We start from the raw sequence: 21606 nt of genomic DNA on the forward strand, positions 1-21606 counted from the left end.
AAAGTAAACTGGCAGGCATGAACTGCTAGAAAATGGCTGCAGGTGTCCCAGACTTTATAGTCTGATGAGACACTTCAGAGAAAAATGGAGAAAACCAGCTTTGGCAGATAAAGGCCTCAGGGAACTTCTGTCAACAGACATCTTATGATTAGTGGAGGATTAAAACAAAAGTAACCACCTTTATTGGCAGAAACAGCACCAACAAAATTGGGTCAATAATCTGAGCACTTCTTCCTATGTGTGTTTGATTTGACCCAAGTTAAGCTGCAACAAAGAATGAAAAGTATAGATCAGAAAGTATAGATCACCTTAAGGGTCATGGGGATATAAGCAGCCCAGGAACAAAATATCTCTTATCGTTTCTCTTCCTCTAAAAACAAAATCAAACCATGCATGAAACCTTAAAGATCCAGTACATGACAGGAGAAAAAAAAAACAAAAAACATTATTTTAAAGTGACAATAAAACAACTCTAGATATCAACAATATCTCTGAACATCTGGATCACATGGTTTACACAAGAATCTGTCGTAATGGAGACCATTTATGTATCTATAACAAAGGTTTGGTTCTAAGATGCTTTGATCAATTCTCAGATGGCCAATCAATTCTCTACACATCATTTTCCTGAAGTCCTTTCTGTGCCAAAGTCTAAAAAGAAAAAATATAATAATTATTCATAGATACAACTAAATTCTTTATGAAAGAATTACATAAAATTTGCCTAAATTTAGAACAAATAATAACTCTAGGCTTTTCTGAACTGTATTTTTTGAAAGTTTTTTGAAAAAATATAAACCCTGACATATGCTACTAGAACATTTTTGAACAAGCAAATATTTACAGAAAATAAACATGAAACAAAATGTAATACATCAAATTAAAACTGTATTTTAACTTACATTAAATTTATGTATGTCTTCTATTAAAATTGTTGTTAGGTGCCGTCAAGTCGGTTCTGACTCATAACGATGCTATGTACAACAGAAGGAAACACTACTCAGTTCCGTGCCATCCTCATGATCGTTGTTATGTTTGAGCCCACTGTTGTAGCCACTGTGTCCATCCATTTCATTGAGGGTCTTCCTCTCACGCTGACCCTCTACTTTACCAAGCATGATGCCCTTCTCCAGGGACTGATCCCTCCTGATAATATGTCCAAAGTACGTGAAATGAAGTCTCTCCATCCTTGCTTCTAAGGAGCATTCTGACTGTACTTCCAAGATATATTCTTTCGTTCCTTTGAAAGTCAATAGTATATTCAATATTCTTCACCAACACCACAATTCAAAGGTGCCAATTCTTCTTCGGTCTTCCTTATTCATCATCCAGCTTTCACATACATATGATACGACTGAAAACACCATGGCTTGGGTCAGGCACACCTTAGTCGTCAAGGTGCTATCTTTGGTTTTCAACACTTCAAAGAGGTCTTTTGCAGCAGATTTGCCCAATGCAACGTGTCTTCTGATTTCTTTGACTGCTGCTTCCATGGGTGTTGATTGTGGATCCAAGTAAAATGAAATCCTTGACAATTTCAATATTTTCTCCATTTATCATGATGTTGCTCATTGGTCCAGTTGTGAGGATTTTTGCTTTCTTTATGATGAGGTGTAATTCATATTGAAGGCTTTGGTTCTTTATCAGTAAGTGCTTCAAGGCCTCTTCACTTTCAGCAAGCAAGGTTGTGACATTTGCATAAAGCAGGTTGTTAACGAGTCTTCCTCCAATCCTGATGCTCCCTTCTTCTTCATATAGTCCAGCTTCTTGGATTATTTGCTCAGCATACTGATTGAATAGGTATGGCAAAATGATACAACCCTAACACGCACCTTTCCTGACTTTAAGCCACGAAGTATCCCCTTGTTCTGTTCGAACAACTGCCTCTTGATCTATGTACAGGTTCCTCATGAGCACAATTAAGTGCACTGGAATTCCCGTTTTTCGCAGTGCTATCCATAATTTGTTATGATCCACACAGTCAAATGCATTTGCATAGTCAGTAAAACACAGGTAAACGTTTTTCTGGTATTCCCCACTTCCAGGCAGGATTCATATGACATCAGCAACGACATCCTTTGTTCCACGTTCTCTTCTGAATTCAGCTTGAATTTCTGGCAGTTCCCTGTCGATGTACTGCTGCAACTGCTTTTGAATGACCTTCAGGAAAATTTTACTTGCGTGCGATATTAATGATATTGTTCGATAATTTCTGCATTCAGTTGGATCACCTTTCTTTGGAACAGGTGTAACTATGGATTTCTTCCAGTCAGTTGGCCAGGTAGCTGTCTTCCAAATTTCTTGGCATAGGTGAGTGAATTCTTTCAAAGCTTCATTCATTTTTTCAAACATCTCAATTGTTATTCCATCAGTTTCTGAAGCCTTATTTTTCACCAATGTCTTCAGTGCAGCTTGGACTTCTTCCTTCAGTAACGTTGGTTCTTGATCTTGTGCTACCTTCTGAAATGACTGAACATCAACCAGTTCTTTTTGGTACAGTGACTCTGTATATTCCTTCCATCTTCTTTTGATGCTTCCTGCATCATTCAGCATTTTGCACATAGAATCCTTCACTGTTGCAACTCAAGGCTTGAGGTTTTTTTTTTTTTTTCCTAGTTCTTTCAGCTTGAGAAATGCTGAGTGTGTTCTTTCTCTTTTGGTTTTCTAATGCCAGGTCTTTGCACATGCCATTATAATACTTTGCCTTCTCAAGCCGCCCTTTGAAATCTTCTGTTCAGCTCTTTTCCTTCATCATTTCTTCCTTTCACTTTAGCTACTCTAAGTTCAAGAGCAAGTTTCAGAATCTCTTCTGGCATCCATTTTTGTTCTTTTCTTTCTGGTCTTTTTAATGACCTATTGCTTTCTTCGTGTATGATGTCCTTGATGTCACTCCACAACTCGTCTGGTTTTTGGTCATTAGTGTTGAATATGTCAAATGTATTATTGAGATGGTCTCTAAATTCAGGTGGGATATACTCAAGGTCATACTTGGCTCTCGTGGACTTTTTTTCCTAATTTCCTTCAGCTTCAACTTGAATTTGCGTATGAGCAATTGATAGTTCTGCAATTGGCCCCTGGCCTTGTTCTGACTGATGATATTGAACTTCTCTGTCGTCTCTTTTCACAGATGTAGTCAATTTGATTCTTGTGTATTCCATCCAGCAAGGTCCATGTGTATAGTTACTGTTTATGTTGAAAAAAGTATTTGCAATGAATAAGTCATTATTAAAATAGAGCATGGCAAATATCCTGTTCATTTTACAAACACCCAAAGTATGAGGTGAAGAGCAATTTAAAGTGCTCCCACACAATCTGAAAATACATTTCCAATAATTGAATCCAAACTTTTTGAGATCATAGAGATCTGTAATAAAGAAAGCTTTAGAATCAAATACAGTAAAAGTATATTATGCCTATTCAAAACCAAAAAGCTCTGAAGCATTATGATAGTTAACCTCCTTCAGTGTATGGATCCTCTAACAACAGCTTGAAGCAGGCAATGTTGTGAGGTCACATTTGAATATTTTCTAACTTGTTTGAAACTGAACATATTCTCTTTGAATACATTTTGGTTTATGTAGCATCTAACTCTCCAGAAACACAAAACACATCACAGATTTACACTCTGATCGTAGTTTTATTTTTGTTGCTATCTTGTTTTTTGTATTAATAGTAATCCACACGAAGGGCAAACACCAGTTCAATGATATGTATACCAGTAAAACCACTCTTACCAGTAGGTAAAATAATGCTGAACTGAAGTAAAAGAACTGATGACGGCTTACCAACTCCAAAAATTCTATTTCTGTTTGGAGAGCTTCGTAAATACTTTCCACGTCGTCTTCTTCATAAAGTTGTAATTCTTTTTTAAGTCTGTTTTCAAAGAAAAATTCACCTTATCAGTTTAGCAGAAAGCCATGTATTATAATACTTCTTTGTTACATAGAAAGTGCCATGTTTGCAACTTCTGTAATTAGAATCTCAAGTTAAAAATAATTTGGTAAGAAAATTTAATTCTCTGTAATTCTATACGGTATAAAATTTTGGGGAAAAAACTCCCATAAAAAATAAGCTAAACAACTAGATGGTGCCCTGCTACCAGCACCGACTGCTCTGACAAGGATCGCGGTGGAGGGTCCCAGACAGAGCTGGAGAAAAATGTAGAACAAAATTCGAACTCACAAAAAAAGACCAGATTAACTGGCCTGACGGAGACTGGAGAAAGCCTGAGGGTATGGCCCCCGGACAACCTTTTAGCTCAGTAATGAAGTCACTCCTGAAGTTCACCCTTCAGCCAGGGATTGGATGGGCCCATGATAGAAAACAAGACTAAAGGGGAACACCAGCCCAGAGGCAAGGACTAGAAGGCAGGAGGGGACAGGAAGGCTGGTGATTGGGAACCCAAGGTTGAGAAGAAGGAGTGTTGACATGTTGGAAGGTTGGTAACCAATGTCACAAAACAGTATGTGTACCAATTGTTTAATGAGAAGCTATTTTTTTCTGTAAACCTTCATCTGAAGTACAATTAAAAAAAAAAAGCTAAACTGAATAAATAATAGACATTTAATAATTTCATGGTAAACGCTACATGATAAAAAATTTGATTTCTTCAACAAATAAATTGCAAGTTAAAAAAAAGGAGAGTGCGATGGGGCATGTCTTCAAGCACAAAAGAGATTTAAAGATATATCAGCTAATTGTTAAGTGTGGACCATATCTGGAGCCTAATTCAGATAAACAAACTGTAATAGAAAAAAGATGACATTTATAGATAATTGGAAATTTGAATACTGACTAGTTATTTGATGGTATTAGTTCACTGCTGTTAAATATTTTAGGTGTAATAGTTGTACTGTGGTTATGATTTTTTTACAGTTCTTAATTTACAAAAACATAATAAAATAATGACATGATGTCTATTATTTGCTTCAAAGGAATACAGAAAGGGAGAGGTGAGTGGAGATATAGACAAAACAAGATTAGCATGAATAACTGTTAAAACTGGGTGATGGGTGCAAAAATTAATAAGTCTGAAATCACAAAGTGTTGAAGAGGATGGAGATCAACGGGAATTTTTATAATGTGCTAATGGGAGTAAGAATTGGTTTAATCACTATGGAAAACAGTTTGATATCTTGTAAAGTTCAACATTCATACACCCAATGAACCAGCAATTCCAACAGGCTTATATCCTAAGGAAACTCTTACAACACACGAGCACCATGATGTTCACACCGGCACTGTCTGTGATGGCAAAAACTTGGAAACAACTCAAATGTCCATCAAAAGAGGAAAAAAAAAAACTGGTACATTCACACATCTTCACTCAACAACATGGGTAAATCTTAGAAACAATGTTGAACTAAAAAACAAGCCCTTGACAGTATGATAGCATTTTTACATAACTCAAATGAGCAAAAATAACCAATACATTGTTGGAACATGCATATATATGATAAATGCATCATATATAAATATACCATATAAATTTAAATAAATCATCTAGTGTAACAAAATTATAAGAATGAATAAGTCGTTTCACACAAACATGGAAATGAAACATAGAGCAGGACATTAATTATATCTAGGATAAAAAAGGGAGTATGGGATAGGGATGAGCCCACAGCTAATGAAAGTTACTGGTAATGTTTTAGTTTGGTTCACAGGTGTTCATTATATTAAACCTACTCCCACTTACGGCTATCTCAGTATCTGACATTTCGCATTTATGATAACAGTAAAAAATCTACTACCTGACTATTTTGTGCATTAACAATGTATGTCTGGTGGTAACAAACACCGAGGTGTGAGGCAAAAGTAACACTGGCTGTGACAGTCAAGGTTATGTGTCAAATTGGGTGGACCATGATTCTCAGTGGTTTGGCAGTTATGTAATAATGAAATTTGGCATTAAGTACTGATGTAGTCATCCTCCATTTTGTGACTGGATGTGGTCAGCCTCCATTTTTGCAAAGTGCCAATTTTCACTTAATGACCTGTTCTTTGGAACCTAACCATGTTGATAAGTGAGGAGTGGGTGTATTATACTCTACAACATATACATAAAAAAATAGGTTATATATATTATTATTTTTTTTTAATAACTTTTATTAAGCTTCAAGTGAACGTTTACAAAACCAATCAGTCTGTCACATATAAGTTTACATACATCTCACTCCCTACTCCCACTTGCTCTCCCCCTCTTGAGTCAGCCCTTTCAGTCTCTCCTTTCTTGACAATTTTGCCGGCTTCCCTCTCTCTCTATCCTCCCATCCCCCCCCAGACAAGAGTTGCCAACACAATCTCAAGTGTCCACCTGATATAATTAGCTCACTCTTCATCAGCGTCTCTCTCCCACCTGCTGACCAGTCCCTTTCATGTCTGATGAGTTGTCTTCGGGGATGGTTCCTGTCCTGTGTCAACTGAAGGTCTGGGGAGCATGGCCGCCGGGATTCCTCCAGTCTCAGTCAGACCATTAAGTTTGGTCTTTTTATGAGAATTTGGGGTCTGTATCCCACTGATCTCCTGCTCCCTCAGGGGTCCTCTGCTGTGCTCCCTGTCAGGGCAGTCATCGATTGTGGCCGGGCACCAACTAGTTCTTCTGGTCTCAGGAAGATGTAGGTCTCTGGTTCATGTGGCCCTTTCTGTCTCTTGGGCTCTTAGTTGTCGTGTGGCCTTGGTGTTCTTCATTTTCCTTTGCTCCAGGTGGGTTGAGACCAATTGCTGCATCTTAGATGGCCGCTTGTTAGCATTTAAGACCCCAGACGCCACATTTCAAAGTGGGATGCAGAATGATTTCATAATAGAATTATTTTGCCAATTGACTTAGAAGTCCCCGCAAACCGTGTTCCCCAGACCCCCGCACTTGCTCCGCTGACCTTTGAAACATTCATTTTATCCCGGAAACTTCTTTGCTTTTGGTCCAGTCCAATTGAGCTGACCTCCCATGTATTGAGTGTTGTCTTTCCCTTCACCTAAAGCAGTTCTTATCTACTGATTAATCAATAAAAAACCCTCTCCCACCCTCCCTCCCTCCCCCCCTCGTAACCACAAAAGTATGTGTTCTTCTTAGGTTTACTATTTCTCAAGATCTTATAATAGTGGTCTTATACAATATTTGTCCTTTTGCCTCTGACTCATTTCGCTCAGCATAATGCCTTCCAGGTTCCTCCATGTTATGAAATGTTTCAGAGATTCGTCACTGTTCTTTATCGATGCGTAGTATTCCATTGTGTGAATATACCACAATTTATTTACCCATTCATCCGATATATATATTATTTTAAGAACCTACTCATTGCCATTGAGTCAATTCAGACTTATAGTGACCCTACAGACAGAGGAGAACTGCCCCATAGGGTTTCCAAGGAACAGCTGGTATATTCAAACTGCCAACCTTTTGGTTAGCAGCCATAGCTCTTAACCACTCTGCCAGCATAACATTTATATTGGGGATATATGGGGAAACAATACATTTATATATGTGAGGTACACTGTGTTCTGAACTTTTAGGAATTTAACAGTAAACATGAATTCCGAAGAAATGTTCAATCAGGAATGATATAACAAGTTACTAATTTTGAGCATTAGATTACATGAGCATAAAAACCCATGTAATAAATATTTTTAAAGAGAAAGTGGAAGATTAAACAGACAGTTACAAACTACTGTGGATGCTGCTATGTTTACACTTAAGGCTTCATTTTAATATATTAATTTTTCAAATGAAATGACAAGGATTTTTCTTCCCCCCATATCAGCGACAATACATGTCCCTCCTCTTTTCAGTTGAGATGGACCACAAATTGTTTAAGATCTTTCGTGCCCACCCGAATTGGGTGGTGACCATGCTCCCTTTTAGTTAGTTAATAATAAGAATGAGAGACTACTGAAATTAAGGAGGGCATTTGAAGCAAATTATAGAAAGTATTTCTCTATTCAGCATATAATCAAGCTGTATAATTTAGATTTGCACTTAAAGAAAAGATTGCTGTTGCTAGCTTTAAAAGAGATAGGATGATAATGGTATGAATACTAATATATTTGCATCTAGGCAAAGCAATATAATGGTAAGCAGATCTCATGCTTCAGTGCATGGACTGATTACCCGCTGGAGTCAAGAAGGACTTCCCTCGCCCACTGCACAAGAAGTGAAGGCAGCTTACACTGGCTACTGTCACCTTTTCCTCAATCATCAAATAATGACCAGGATGGCCAACATTGCTAATCTAGCAAAACTTATGTTCCATGTATTTTTATCACTACCTGCACCATTCTAAAACTTTTTTCAGTTACTTCTCAGTGTCATAGAAAAGCATTAACACTATTTTAAGCTATAAAAAAAAAAAAAAAAATAGAACTATACAAAACTACTATTTAAGTAGAAAGAAAGAAAAATTTTACCCAAAGTCCTATTAACCCAGCTCAAATACTGTTAAAATTTAGGTGTACTTCATTTCAGTCTTTTGTTTCCATATATTGTGATTATACAGTCTGGACAGTTTTGCCTTCTATTTTTTCTTGTGGTTAATGCTATCATATACATTTCCCCTGTAAACTACACATGCCACATTAAATACAATTTAAAATAAATATTAATCCAAGTGGCTACATCACTGTTAACTTATTCATTTGTGGTAGGATATTTGTTTCTATTTTTTTCTATCAAAAATAACATTAATATGAACATCTTTATGCATAAAATATTCTGTATTTAGAATTATTTTCCTTGGGATAGAGCTCATAGTGGACTTAGGTCAACAGCATAAATACTTTTAATACATTTACAATAATTTCTATACAACAAATTGCATTCCAAATATATGCAATGTATACTACCACCAGCAATGAAGGAGTCAACTCTTATAACACACCCTTGTCAATTTTGATTATGGTCATTTAAACAGTCTTTCATAATCTGATAGAAAAAATAATAATCAGTAGTTTTAAATTTGCATTTCATTGATAAGCAGTGTACCTATTCCTTGTTATCCGACATTTCATATTTACGACAACAGCAAAAAATCTACTATTCGACTGTTTTTTGCTTTAACGATGTATGTCTGGCAGTAATGAACACAGGTGTGAGGCAAGAATGCTGGCTGTGATGGTTAAGGTTATGTGTCAACTTGTCTGGGCCATGATTCTCAGTGGTTTGGCAGTTGTGTAATGAAATCTAGCAGTTATGTAATGATAAAATTTGGCAGTTATGTAATGATGTAATTAGGCAGTTATGGAATGTAGTCATCCTCTATTTTTGCATAATGACTATTTTGCTTAACGACCTGGTCTTTGGAACCTAACCATGTCAGTAAGTGATGTGAGAGTGTATAACTGAAATTTTCTTCCACTGTTTATTAAATGAGTTACATCTCTTTGTTAGTGACTTCTCTGTTTAAACATTTCATTTTATCTATTTCCATTATCACAAGCTTTCTGGGAACAAGAAAACCTTGTCTTATTCATCTTGGTATTCTCAGCAACTAGCATACTGTACGGTACAAAGTAGGCGTTTAACACGTTTGTTCGAAAAATATGAATGAAAAACTATTGATTTTAGTATTTTCTTATTTTTATCAGTTCATTATTTAATAAACTTGTTTGTTATAATTACTACAATTTTCCCCTAGTTTACTATTCATGTTCTTTACTTATTTTTCTGACACATTGAATTTTTAATTATGTATCTATTCATCTTGTCCTTTTTGGTTTCCTTAATGACTCCAAAGGTTTAATAAGTACTCATTTCTACTTTTGTCCAGTTTTCCAATGGATTAACTTTTTTATACCATTGCTTTATATTAATTAACATGGAAATTATTTCAGTGCCATTTAAACACAAAACTGTTTTTAAAATTACATGTGGTCCTCTTTCATATATAGTTTATTTCTGATCATGAGTTTGAAAGCTGAATTATGGAAGCAGAAATACCAATTTTCTAATTATGCCTTCCTCAGCCCAGGCCAAGAGCCCCAGTGGCACAGTGATTAAGTGCTTGGCTGCTAACCCACCAGCTGACACAGGTAAACTTTCATAGGCACCCTGGGCTGAACCAGAGGCAATTGCTGAGTAGGAAGAGGTGGAGAAAGGGGTCTTGCCAGCATCTTCTTTACTCTAAAACCTGGGTTGGTTTTGTTAGACATTTCCATTTACCATATATTTTTTGTCTTCCCTTCCCAGCCCTCAGACCAAGAGATGTTTCTCTATGAAAATAAAGAAAAACCCATAAATGGTATTATGGTATCAAAGGTACCAATAAATTTGGAACATGGTCATTGAAATACTGTATTTAGGTTGTACAACAAGCAAAATTATTTCAGTTTGGGGTCAAATAGGCACATTTATATCAAAATATACCCTTTAAAATAATCAATTGGTTCTAACATCAAAATTTTCACTGTATATACTTAGAAGCTTTAATAAACTATATATGTGCCAAGAATTCACAAAACAAGCGATCTCTATTAGCTAGAAGGCAACATAATCAATGCTGTAGAGACACTTCTGTTAGTGAATAAATGATGAAGTTTTCCCAGAAAAGATGCAGAGTCAACAGAAACATTCAACATAATACACAGCTAAGAATGATCCTGGAATTAAATGAGGATTTTTATATTTTATAACTGTTAAAAAATGAGAGCGGTGATATGGATTGGGTACAGATATATAATTATTTGATTATTATTTTTCAGAAACTTTAGAACTGAGTGAGACCTGTTGCACTTGTTCACTTTGAGTTCATTCTTGTTGATAATAGGACTTCGAGTAAAATTTTTCATTCTTATTAAATAAAATGCTTATTCTAAGCAATGTTATAGAAACACTTCCACAGCTATTTAAGGATATACTTATAAGACTTTTTTACTGTGACTAGTCAGGAACTGTCCTGGATATTTGTCACTGGGAGACTGGTAATATAAACAGTGCTTTCCATAAAATGGCAGTAATAAGAACGAAGTTGATCAGTACAAACTGACATGAAAAATGTCTATAATATTTTGGCAAGTAATAAAGCAAACTGGAGACCAGTGAGTGTGATCACACAATCCCATCTTTGTTGAATGCACAAGCACAGGGACATATAAACTCTGAAAGGACATACGTCAAACTTCTAACAATGGATCTACCTAGGATGTGGGAGTGAGGTGATGAAAAGGGAGGCTTCGACATTTCACATTTTTGTACTGTCTGAATTCTAATTCAATCAACATAACCTACTCTCATAATTTAGAAAACACATATGTACATACTTAGTAAAATAAATATATGGATAAAACCAAAAACCAGACCCACTGCTGTCAAATCAATTCTGACTTATACATATTTATCCGTGTATCTTTTAGAGAGGTTGAAAGTATTTTAATACCATAATCTGCTTATGCTGTCTTATAAATTGAACGACTATCAATGTGACCTCTATGACCAACTTAACTGGATGGCTTTTTCACTGAAAAGGCAACAGCATCGATTTACTACTTCATGTAAATGCATTAAGAGTCTCTCAGTACCAGGTGTATATTAACTTTTGTGGAGTTTCCATTGCAAATATGCTCTTCACAAAACCACACTATCTTCAGGTGGTCAGAGGGAAAACCCCATGCCGTTGACTTTGCAGCTTTATTTCTGAAACAAGCTTCCTGGTATATTAAATAAGTACAAATATTGGTTATAAGAAATGTAAATCATTTCAGAAAGAAGTTTGTGGGTGAAGAAAATGCCTGAAATGTTTAGTCTGTTACATTACTGTTTGGAGTAAACTAAAATCATATTTAAGAACTATATCCCCTGATTTTGGGTAATAATGAAAATAATAGCTATTGGGAGTTTGAGGGGGCCTATTATATAACACACTCCTGTCCTGCCTGAGTTCTGCCCAATTAAGATATAAGGAAGGCAGAAGGGTAGCCAAAATGTCACATTTATTACTGATACAGCAAATACTGGAAGGTGCAGCTTATATCTCTTATCACTGACATAAAGATATTGGAGAATGTGGCTTATATCTGCAGGCAAGGGGCTTTCAAATATTGAACCCCAGAATTAGACTAACTTAACTCACAGCATTAAAGGCAGCATTGGACCCCACAAACTTTCTCCCATAGAGTCCAACCACTGTAGAATGCAAGGGATGGAGGAGCAGAATGGAACACAAGCTCTCCAGAGCAGCAGCCCAACTTTCAAAGAGATAGGGAAAAGGAAGGACTGGGCTCCACATGACCTAGTTTACCCTTCCAAACTCACCAATCAGACTGAGTCACTCCTCCCCAATTCAGGAGAAAAGAGCAAGGAGTTGGAGGGAGGCAAAAAGAGTTAAACTAGTAAAGCCTTTTCCACATGGAACAAAAAATCAGGGGTGAAAAAGAAGCATTCCATTCTAAAATGGGGATACTTTGGTGGGTAAACACACCATACCTTTCCAAGTACCACTGAAAATATATGCAGAACTTTTATCTTCTTTGTAGTGAAAATTCAACTGCATGTAGATCCAACCACCGGAATAAATATTTACTGAACATAAACTATATGCCCTGACTGTGATAGATAGGAAGACTAATAGAAAAATGAGTAAGAAGTGGTGAGAGTGCCCAGTTCCATGGGATAGACTGATACACAGATAAATATCACAAAATGTGACTACTGATATAACAGAACCACAAACAAGTTCTCTGTGAACACAGAGAAAGGAATGAGGGGGAAAATTTTTCATACTTTTATTACATTCATTTATTCCTCCATTTATTTATTCAACACCTACTATATATGTCAAGCTGTCTACCAAGGTAGTAGATAATGAGTGTAAGATGGTGAATAAAATAGATAAGATCACTCCTCCTATTGCTCACATAGTGGCAACAGATGTTAACAAACTAAGCATACAAATACGTAATTACAAAATAGAATATGTGTTATAAAGGGAAAAATACAGGCCACTATTAGGGAAAATAACAGAGGTTACATAATTTAGATCAAAGGGTAAGGGAGAGTTTCTCTGAGGAAAAAATTCCACTGAGACCTAAAGGTTGGGGGTATTGTTCCACCAGGCAGGAGACAGCAGAGAAAGCAGCAGACAGATAATTTCAGGAGAAAGAAGGGCATATGCAAAGGTCCAGAGGTGAGAGAAAGTTTGGAGAGAGCAGAGAGAGAAGGGATCATGGATGAAGGTAACATCAGGAGGGAGGTCAAAACGTCATATTGTGAAGAGCCACTTAGGCCACCTTAAGAGTTTCATTCTAAGGTCATTATGAAGCCACTGAATGATTTTAAGGGGAGTGACATGATTCAATTTACAATGGACTGAAGGGTATAAGAGAGGGTGAGTGGAGAGCAGGAAAGAAATTGTTACAGTCATCCAGGTAAGAGAGGGTGCTGGCTAGAGCTAGGGTGGGAGCAAGGGACATGAAGAAGTAGAAGGACTCAAGAAATATTTTGGAGGTAAAAGCAACAAGACTTAGTGATGAATTGGGGCAGGGTAAGGATGGTGAGATTTGTGAACATATTGAAATGTCTGGTACCTTTCTAACTTGTGCAATACACAGAAAAAAATAGCATCTGAGCTGGGCCTTGAGGACTGAGTTGGGCTCCGCTGACAGAAAAGGAGAGAAGGATACATAGATGTGAAAGCCTACGGCATATCTGGGATAACACAAATAGTATTCTGATGTACTAGCAGTATAAAGTATGTGATAAAAATACAAGGAGATGATGCGTAGGCAAAGATTATGAAGGGCCTTGAACTTTAGATAAGGTTGTTTTTATTTGTGCTTAATTCAGGACAGCATCACTTCAGATCTACGTCTATGTTTATTTTAGACTATTGTCAATTTAGGACTGGAGGTTAAGGAAGTGGAATTATGGACAAAGATTTGGAAATTATCTATAGATGATGACTAAAGTCATTGGACCAGATGAGGTAGCCCATGTAAAGTACAAAGTAAGAAGAGTACCAATGATTAAACCTTGGGGAGCATCTACATAAAGAACATTCAGGGGAAGAAATGACAAAGAAAGGGCATGAAATCTACCTGGACAGTATGAAATAAAAATGAAACCCTAGGTGATAACAGTTAAGACTTATAGAGTACTTACTACATGCCAAGTACTGTTCTAAGGGCTTCATACATATTAAGTCATTTATTTTTTACTATACCCTTGTGAGGTATGTTATTATAATTACCCCTATTTTATAGGTGTGATGACTGAGGCACAGACAAGTTAAATGGCTTGTTCAAGGTCACTAACCTAGTAAGTAGCAAAGCTGGGATTCGAAAGAGTCTGTGATCTTCACCACTACACTTACCACTTCTCAAGACCCTGAGCTTTATTATTTCTGTGCTCCTAAAAAAGAAAAAACAAACAAAACAGAAAAACAAACCCATTGCCAAGGAGTCGATTCTGACACATAGCAGCCCTCAGGCTATATGCTGCTCCTCAGGCTATATGAAAAAACTAGCTCAGTCAAGGTCATACAACCCTTTCAGAAGTTTATGAGGAACTAACACAACCCCTAGCTTATATGCTAATGACAGCCATATTCTACAAGTTAGCGGTTACCCCCTCCCCGCAGGGACATTTGGCGATGTCTGGAAACATATTTGTTGTCACAACTCGGAAGGGAAATGCTACTGGTATCTAGTAGGGTAGAGGCTAGGAATGCTGCTAAACATCCTACAATGCATAAGACAGCCCCCCACAAAATGTCAATAGTGCTGAGTTTGAGAAACTCTGCTATAAAAGCATCTATTACCTCCCCTGCAAAAAAACGAACCCGCTGCCATCCAGTGGATTCCGACTCATAGTGACCCTACAGGACAGAGCAGAGCTGCCTCATACGGTTTCCAAGGAGCAGGTGGTGGATTCAAACTGTTGAGCTTTTGGTTAGCAGCCGAGTTCTTCACCACTGCACCACTAGGGCTCCACATCCATACCAGTAGGAGGTAAGCCTGAATACTTAGTTAAAATGTAACTATTATATATTTCAGTATATGTGTGAACACACAAATGAGAAAGACTATTCAATTCCAAACTTTAAGGATAAAACTAACTTGATTTTGGCCTTCATGATTTTGTATGATAACGTAATATCATTTGTTGCCATCATCAGTTTCTTGTTATTGCATTAATTATAAGGCTGATGGCTGTCTTCCTAAAAGCTTCACACTTACTAGTTTGCTCTTCACACTTAGGATAACTTTTATGGAACATATTGATAGGGAAACTAAGCTAAGCTACACATATCTAATAATTTAAAGTGAGACTGGATAAATATTGACATTTAATTTATAAGTGCTAAAATGCAATGAATTGACTATGTATATGGACTGATGGTTTTTCTATCCAAATGTCCTCTGCCAACATTTGTGAAAGTAAAAGCACTCTCTAACATAATTCGTGTGTTTAATTTTAACCAAGAGAGAATTCTTATGACTAAGTGATGAACCCACAAAATTGGAGTTCACGTTGGACGCCCTTCCTCTACTAACTATAATGATACCAGTGGGCACTGCCATTTTCAAAAGCGTAAAAAAATCAATGAGCAGCTTGTCATTACAGAAACTCATTGTGCATCAAACATATCACTCAAGAGATTGATATTTTATGCTTATAAAACTTTACATAAAACTAAATTGCAAATCTTTTTTCACAATCTACTAAATTATGGCCTATGGCAATACACTGCTAATATGAAGCATTTGTTCAGCTCTAGTGGACATATTTCCTATATGATTTATGTGAAAGAAGGCTTCATTTGCTTCTTCATAGATTCAGTAACGTTTCTTTTCTTACGTTAAGCTAGGAAGTATAGCAAAGTCTTTAAAATTGAGCCAACAAACATAACACCAAATTATTAATAAATAGTAGTCAAATTAGTAAATGTGAGGCCTTATCTCCATGTGTTTATGAGCATGTCATTTCAAACATCAGCCATTCTTTCATTATCCAAATGTGTAAGAAGCATCTAAATATTCCATTAAGAAAATATTTTTTCATTTTTTAGGCACATAATCAGAGTAATAAATTTGAAGTAAGACAGTAGGTTGTGATTTTTTTTTTTTTCCTGGAATCTAGACTTTTTTTTTTTTAGTCATTTCTCAAAAAAGTTAAGACTAACAGAAGCGGGAGTTGAAGAATCAATACTTTGTCTTATCTACTGTGATGTCAGTAACACTGGGGCCACAGGGTACAAGAAAAGATAAAACTGATTTTAACGTTATCAACTCTGTGTATTCTGAAACTCAGAAGTAGCAATTTTTCAACCAGGAAAGTGTTTGCTTATTAGCATGTTTCAGAGTACTCACAGAAAGAAACAATGTCTCCATCTGGAACTTGAAAGCAAAAAAAAATCTACCCACTGAGCTTTAGTCTGAAATCTACTTGACAACTCGAAAAATTACCAGATTTTATACCAAAGTATAACAAGTAACACTTACCTTAAGCATTCGGCATCATTTTGAGGCTTTTCATTGATTTTAATTTTTTCTGCCTCTAGGTATTTGGTAGTGCAAATGGCTTCATTCTCCTTATCTTCAAAAACTGAACAATTAAAAAAATTCTTACAATCTTTTCAAACTAAGCATAAAAATTACCTTTATTCACTCATAAGAACGTTACTTTAATTTTCGGTGCTTGCATGTAAAGACAATACCAGTGATTTTAACAAAAGTTGTGATACTATAAACACGAGATGTAACGCTGATTTAGTGCTTTATTTCTTTTTAATGTGAATAATAGCACTATATCCCAAAAGGCTAATAAATATTTAAAGCATAATATTACTCTATCACGTGGGTATAACTAGTATTTTCATCAGCAAAATAAACTAATTCATAAAGGTAATACCTTTAAGTTTTCTCTGGAGAGTAAATAATTCTTGTACTAATTCATTCTTTTGCTTATGAAGTTCATTTAACAGGCCACTATCATGTTCCATTGACTTCATTTCTAGAAACAAAGAAAAATCGTATGTTAAGTATTTAGGCTTTGCCTTATACATGACAGCAAATATGTCAGTTACTTGTTACTAACTTTCTCTTATACAGGAAATATTTAAGCAGCATCTGGTCAATTTTAAGCCCGTCTTCCCTTGACCACCTAGGAACTCTTTTTAATAAATTAACCAGGATTCATTGTGCACCAACTAGATAAAAAGAGGAAATTAATTGATGGTTAGGCTACCAAAGGAGAACTGAAAACAATGTCATTAACACTAAGTAAAAGGAGCTTCCCAATTAGACAAGAAAACGCTATCCTCCCTAACTAAAAAAAAAAAAGAAAAAAAATTTTAAAGCATGTTTAAAAAGGCTTTGCCTAGTACTCAAATGGGTACAAGCTTCTGCAGTATTGTTGATATCCGTTCCTCTCTCTAGAATGTCCATCCTTCCTTTCTTCCTACAACAAACTCCAGTTCATTCTTTAAGACTCATCTCCTTAAGAAAGCTGTCCATGACCACTGTTCCTAGCAATGGCTCAGATGGCTAGGACATCCACTTCTATATTGAATAGAAGTGGTAATAATGAACATCCTTCTCCTATTCTTATTCTTTGGGGAAAAGTATTCAACATTCCACCATTAAGTATGATGTTAGTAATCAATATTTCACCATTAAATATGATGTTAGATGTAGGCTTTTCAGACAGGCTTTTTTATCAGATTGAGGACGTTCCCTTCTATTCCTAATTTGCTGAGCATTTTGATTATGTATGAAATGGGTGTTGAATTTTGTCAGATGCTTTTTCTATATTTATTAAAATTATAATTTCTTGTTCATTATGTTATTATGAAATATTGCATTGATTGCTTTAAAAATGTTAAATCAGCCTTATATTCCTGTAATGCATGCCACTATATCATTATGTATTATATTAGAATATTGTTGGATTATATTTGCTAACATTGTTACAATTTTTATGTCTATGCTTACGAATGACATGTCTCTGTAGTTTTCTTATATCAGGGTAATTCTGGCCTCACGAAATGAGTTGAGAAGTATTCATTATCTTCTATTTTCTGAACCAGCTTGTGTAGAATTGGCATTATTTCTTTTTCAAATTTTTTTTTTAGAATTTACCAGTGAAGCTATCTGGGCCCTGGAGTTTTCTGTGAAGGAGTATTTTTAACTACCAATTCAATTTCTTAAGAGATACAGGGCTATCTATTTCTTCTTGAGTGGGCTTTTTATAGCTAACTCTTCCAAGAAATTTACCCATTCTATTTAAGTTAATTTGGTGGTCTTGGGTTTGATATCCTAAGATTTTCTTTTGAGACTGGATCACATGTTCCTGGTTCTTCACAGGTGAAGTAATTTTGGATTATATACTGAACACTGTGTGTATCATGTTGTGGAGACTTTGGGTTCCACTACTTTGCTCAAGGAGTATTGACTTCTTTTTTTTTTATAAGCAAGCAATTAACTTGGTTGAATTTATACTGCACGCTGTCACACCTATGGTGGGCATTAGCTCAGGTCTCAGTTCTGGGAGGGTTTCAGTTTGTTCCACACATGCGTGGTTCAGGGGTCAACCAGAGACTCGGACTAAGTTTAAACACAGAATTTGGGATTCTTTCTCTGGCTGTCTCCCTTCCAGGGTCCTCCTCCCCTTCACTCTCCTATAGTACTGATGGCCAGAACTTCTTCCTCTGGACCTGTGGCAAGAATGATGGAGCTTTCTATCAGTGTTTAGCAATTCCTGTACAGCCACCCCTTTGACTGCATCTGCCCCCTCTGACTGTGCAATGTCACACACACAAAAAAAAAAAACACGCAGAATTCACTCCTTTCTAGTCTCTTGCTCCAAGTTTTACTCACTTGTCTGTTTTTGGTTCAGAGTTTATAGCTATAATTTGTGGGATGATTTGGTTGTTAGGTATCCTCTCTCCTTTCCTCCGTATCAGAAGCAGAACTCCCATCCATGACTTTTGAAAGAAAGTTAGTTCCAGAGTATCTTCTAAGCTTAATATCTATTTAACTCTGTTACACATCTCTGTTATTAAATAGGGGTACGCATCACATCAACAACAACAAAAACACATTCAATGGCCCTCAACCACAGAGATTCTGGTTCGATAGGTTGGGAATGAGACTTCAAAAGTTACAAACTTTTTAAAATCTTCCCAGGTTTTTGTAAGTATTTCTGGTTAAGAATCTCTGTCTTATACTCCTTGTCCAAAATAATTTTTCTCTGTGAACCTCATTTCCTTCATGTACAAATTGAAACTAATGAAGAACTATAATCTCAGTAACATTGAGGGCTTAATCATATGCCAAAGAGCCCTGGTGGCACAATAGTTAAGTGCTCGAAAGGTCAGTGGTTTGAACCCACCAGCAGCTCCACAGGAAGAAAGACCTGGCAATCTGCTCTCGTAAAGATTACAGCCAAGGAACCCTATAGGGCAGTTCTACTCTGTTATATACGGTCAGAATCAACTCGAAGGCACACAACATCAACAAATCATGTGCCAGGCAGTATTCTAGGAACTTAAATATTATTTCAATGAATCCTCACAACAATCTTATAAGGCCATTATTGTTTCTCCATTTTCATAGATGAGAAAACTGAGGCACAGAAAAGGTAAGCATCGTGCTCAAAGTAACACAGCTATTGAGGGGGAAAGTCAAGATTAAATTCAGTAAGTCTGACTTTTAGCATTTGTAATATTCTAGATGGTGGTTGTTACATGGTATAAAGCTAATAAATGTTACCTACAATAATAATCGTTATACTTAAAGCACAACAATGAATGATTTATAATAACAGCTACTGGTCAATAAAAAAGCTAAATGTGTTTATAATTCTCCATTTACTAAAGGCATAATATAAGTAACAGTACATTTTGTATAGGCTTCCCCTAAAAACTTGTTTTCCATTTAATATCATTTGTATTTGTACTCTCTACTTCCTCAACTCCCATTCACTCCTCACTCCGTTACTCTCTGCCTTCTGTTCCCACTGCAATCCATGATAATGCTCTTGAATAGTATAATAGTTATCTCTGTTTGCCAAATTAATACCCCACTTTTGATTTCCATTGATTTGAGGAAAACCTTTTGAACATCTGGTTTCCAAAATATTACACTGTGCTGGTCTTCCTCTTGCCCTCTTTTACTACTCTGTCTCAATCTTCTCATTTCCTTAACCACTGTGATTTCCCAGGTTTCTGGTCCTCATCCATGTTCCCTACATATGTTCCCTTTGAATGATGCCACCAACTCCTTTGCATTCACCCCCAAATCTAATCTCTATCTCTTCAGCTTCACAACCAAATTTCTACTTGCCCATTAGGCATCGCCACCTATATATCCTATTAGGCATGGCCAACTAAAAATACCTGAAACAACACTCAACCCTTCTGTCTGGATAAGGCTATAACTCAGACAGGTCTACCCCACCATTGTTTTTTTTAACTCCTGGTACCATCATTCTGTCTAATTTCTGAAGTTTGAAAACTGAGATTAATCTTTGACTTTCCCTATTTCTGTCCACATCTAATCAGTTGCAAAGTCCAGTCATTCTTCCTAAATGTCTCTTGAATTCATTCCCTCCTCACTTCGTGTATCCATCACATTGCACTCTGAATATCTACTTACACATATCCCTTCTCCAGTTTTTACTTCTATATCCCCAGGAGCCAGAACAGTGCCTATCACATAACAGGTCATAAATAAATACTTACTGAATGAATGACTAAACGCTCGTGTTACACCTACTTTTAAAGAAACTGAAACTGCTTACAACAAAGATACATAATGATTAGGACAATTAAGATAAAAATAAAAGAATAGCTATGCAATAAATCAATCTGCTTATGAAAAAAGTTCAATTTCTAGAAAATTAATTGATTCAAAATAAATAATTTCTCATTAATGCCAGACAAATGAGGTGCAATCATACCTTTTTTCAAAATGTTTGCCTGGTTTTCCAAGTCAGATATTTCAATCTTGACATTTTCTTTCATCAAAAGTTCTCTTTCCTTTGTTATTTCATATTTATTATTGAAGTCTGTAATTTCCTTAATAAATTTTTCCTCCTCCTCTTCCGCTTTTTTCTTTGTAGCCTCCTGAAAAACAAAAATGAAAGATCAAATGTAGGTATTAGGTACAATTGTATTATTCCTTAGTGATTTAAAATGCAACAATTTGGAATTAACAAAAGCATAAATTATACTTTCTAGTATTATCACAAAAGTGCTTCACTCCTCTAGTACTATTAATCAAAACCTGAAGCTGGGACCAAAATATTACTGTGTTTTTATAAGAAATGTCAACTAATTATAAGCAATATTCAGAAATTGGCCCTATCATTCAAAACTATTCCTTCTGTTGGCTCTGACTTCAGATAAAAAGATAAACAAATTCCATCTTTTCACCCACACCCATAAATATACCTCAAGCGTGAACTCTCTGCCTTTGAAAAGTATTAAAACCAAGTTCTGAAAGCCTGAGCAACTCCAATCAGTTTCATCATTTCTTTTATACTTACTACAATTATAAATAACTCCTATATAATTCTTTCTAACTATATTACCCTATCAATTGGTTTCAAATAGCTCTTAATACTTTTCCACATCTGAACAAGACTATCTGCCAATGTACATATGGATAATTTTCTAA

General features: G+C 35.9%; 1 protein-coding gene across 1 annotated transcript in view; it reads right to left on the minus strand.

The window, feature by feature from the left end:
- Positions 1 to 612: 612 nt before the first annotated feature.
- Positions 613 to 21606, minus strand: part of CCDC172 (coiled-coil domain containing 172) — a 43389-nt gene continuing 22395 nt past the window's right edge. Inside the window, exons 4-8 of the mRNA XM_003408939.3 lie at positions 20888 to 21053; positions 16838 to 16939; positions 16429 to 16531; positions 3786 to 3873; positions 613 to 651 (exon numbers count right to left, since the gene is read on the minus strand). Coding sequence (XP_003408987.1) covers positions 613 to 651; positions 3786 to 3873; positions 16429 to 16531; positions 16838 to 16939; positions 20888 to 21053 — 498 coding nt within the window. The remainder of the gene's footprint in view (positions 652 to 3785; positions 3874 to 16428; positions 16532 to 16837; positions 16940 to 20887; positions 21054 to 21606) is intronic.

This window comes from Loxodonta africana, chromosome 16 (genome assembly GCF_030014295.1).
Source record: "Loxodonta africana isolate mLoxAfr1 chromosome 16, mLoxAfr1.hap2, whole genome shotgun sequence".
NCBI classification, from domain to species: domain Eukaryota; kingdom Metazoa; phylum Chordata; class Mammalia; order Proboscidea; family Elephantidae; genus Loxodonta; species Loxodonta africana.